Here is a 2,038-nt window from a genome sequence, read left to right as displayed (position 1 = left end):
ACATGTTTCATCAGTGCTATGTTATTACCTTTACACATGAGTTATATAAATAAGTAACTTAGTAGAAACAACTTTACAAACCCAGACAGTTCATACACTACACTTAATGTTGGAATGTTGTGTATCCAGTAACTTAGTAGAAACAACTTTACAAACCCAGACAGTCCATACACTACACTTAATGTTGTGTATCCAGTAACTTAGTGGAAACAACTTTACAAACCCAGACAGTTCATACACTACAATGTTGTGTATCCAGTAACTTAGTGGAAACAACTTTACAAACCCAGACAGTTCAGTAAAACTACAGACTTTATCACTTCATATTAAATGTATTTAGTTCTAAAAATATTAATAGCATTCCAATTCTTTCTTGTTCCTGTTATGTAACTAAAGATGTTAAGTATAGAAGGCCCGTGGTATCCACAATTAAACTAACAACTTTAAAAGATTTTAACACATACCTGTTTCTTACCAACAATCGTTTGTTGTAGCTTCATCACCTGAGAAACATGATCGAACCCTGGTTTAAACTCACTTGCCTTGATTCTTTGATACACGCCTGTGAGCATGTCTCTATCTAGGTCGTTTCCATCGTCCACTCCTGTAAAAAAGATTATTACACAGAGATGACAGTTTGGTTTGTTACATTTAAAATTGCTAGAGATCATAGTTTACAGAAATGCATATCAATTTATTGAATATTTTATTCTCTGATATCAAATACAGTAGTGGATTGTGCCAATAATTTAATGTTCTACATACTCCATGATCTCAAGTATCAAAAGTAAAAACTTAACTAAGTTTTGAAGCTTCTTCTTTGAGACTTACAAAATAATTTTCTAATATGCTATAAAGGCTACAAAATAATATAAATTTATCATCACAGCTGTCCAATTTCATTTTATGAAAACTTTAAGTTTAAATGAAATATTTGTGTCATAACTTTTTGTTTCACTTATGTAACTATTTATCCTAAATAGACATGAACTTACTAACTCACCTTGCACATTTTTTATAAAGTCTTCCAACTTCATTCGTTTCTCAGCTCTCATGCTTGGTGTGTGAAGGTCGGTGTTCAGCATAATTATAGCAAAAGCTAAAACAAAAATTGTTTCAGGGTTGTGAAGTTTGGAAATAATCTCTTGGTTGCATTTGATATAGTGATGACTGAAGGCCTCCACCAGTCTTTCGATTTTCTGAGCTTCACCCTTTGACCCAGAAAATGAAAACAGGATCAACAAACTTACGTTAATAATGACAACATCAGACTACTTTGTTATCTGAATCTCCATTGGTTCAAGATACAACTTATAAATTACGACGATAATTAAATATAATTATATAGAATTAATTTGATTATTGTATTCAATAAATATACAAATGTTCGTGATGTTCATTACCTGGCTACTGTTGCATGTTTTCTTTACAAAAAATAAATAAACTGTTCACTTACAGGCATTCGGAAAAAGGTTTGAAACTTCCGCAGGGCAACATCAACCTGCATTCCTGCCAGGTCCATCTCTTCAACAAAACATCTAAATACAGAATGACCAAAATTAGTTTTCTCAAAAATATTAACCTACACTTCCATGAAATCCATCGTGTAAACAATATGGACTAAAACAAGAACGAAACAGACATTGATAAGCTTGGAAGTTGTTTTCATTCATGTATAGGTAAAATTCAGAACACACAAATGACTAAGTAGAATCAACTGTGTGTTTCTAGTCTAACTTCAACACAAGGATTACTTACTTTCTGCAAGAGAAACTGTAGAAGAACGTACTGGTTACATGTTTTTAAAGTGACATATTTGAACAATATCTTTATATAACTCATGTGTAAAGGTAATAACATAGCACTGATGAAACATGTAAGATATATATATCTTTATATAACTCATGTGTAAAGGTAATAACATAGCACTGATGAAACATGTAAGATATATATATCTTTATATAACTCATGTGTAAAGGTAATAACATAGCACTGATGAAACATGTAAGATATATATATGGATACACAACATTAAGTG

At 31.4% G+C, this 2,038-nt stretch overlaps 1 protein-coding gene across 1 annotated transcript in view; it reads right to left on the bottom strand.

The window, feature by feature from the left end:
- Window positions 1-2,038, bottom strand: part of LOC106474076 (IQ motif and SEC7 domain-containing protein 1-like) — a 14,549-nt gene that overhangs the window by 8,643 nt on the left and 3,868 nt on the right. Inside the window, exons 3-5 of the mRNA XM_013934763.2 lie at window positions 1,457-1,538; window positions 1,004-1,211; window positions 465-604 (exon numbers count right to left, since the gene is read on the bottom strand). Coding sequence (XP_013790217.2) covers window positions 465-604; window positions 1,004-1,211; window positions 1,457-1,538 — 430 coding nt within the window. The remainder of the gene's footprint in view (window positions 1-464; window positions 605-1,003; window positions 1,212-1,456; window positions 1,539-2,038) is intronic.

The sequence above is a fragment of the Limulus polyphemus genome, unplaced genomic scaffold (assembly GCF_000517525.1).
Source record: "Limulus polyphemus unplaced genomic scaffold, Limulus_polyphemus-2.1.2 Scaffold6798, whole genome shotgun sequence".
NCBI classification, from domain to species: Eukaryota; Metazoa; Arthropoda; class Merostomata; order Xiphosura; family Limulidae; genus Limulus; species Limulus polyphemus.
The sequence above is the reverse complement of the archived record's forward strand: the minus strand, read 5'-3'. Positions and strand labels throughout refer to the sequence as shown.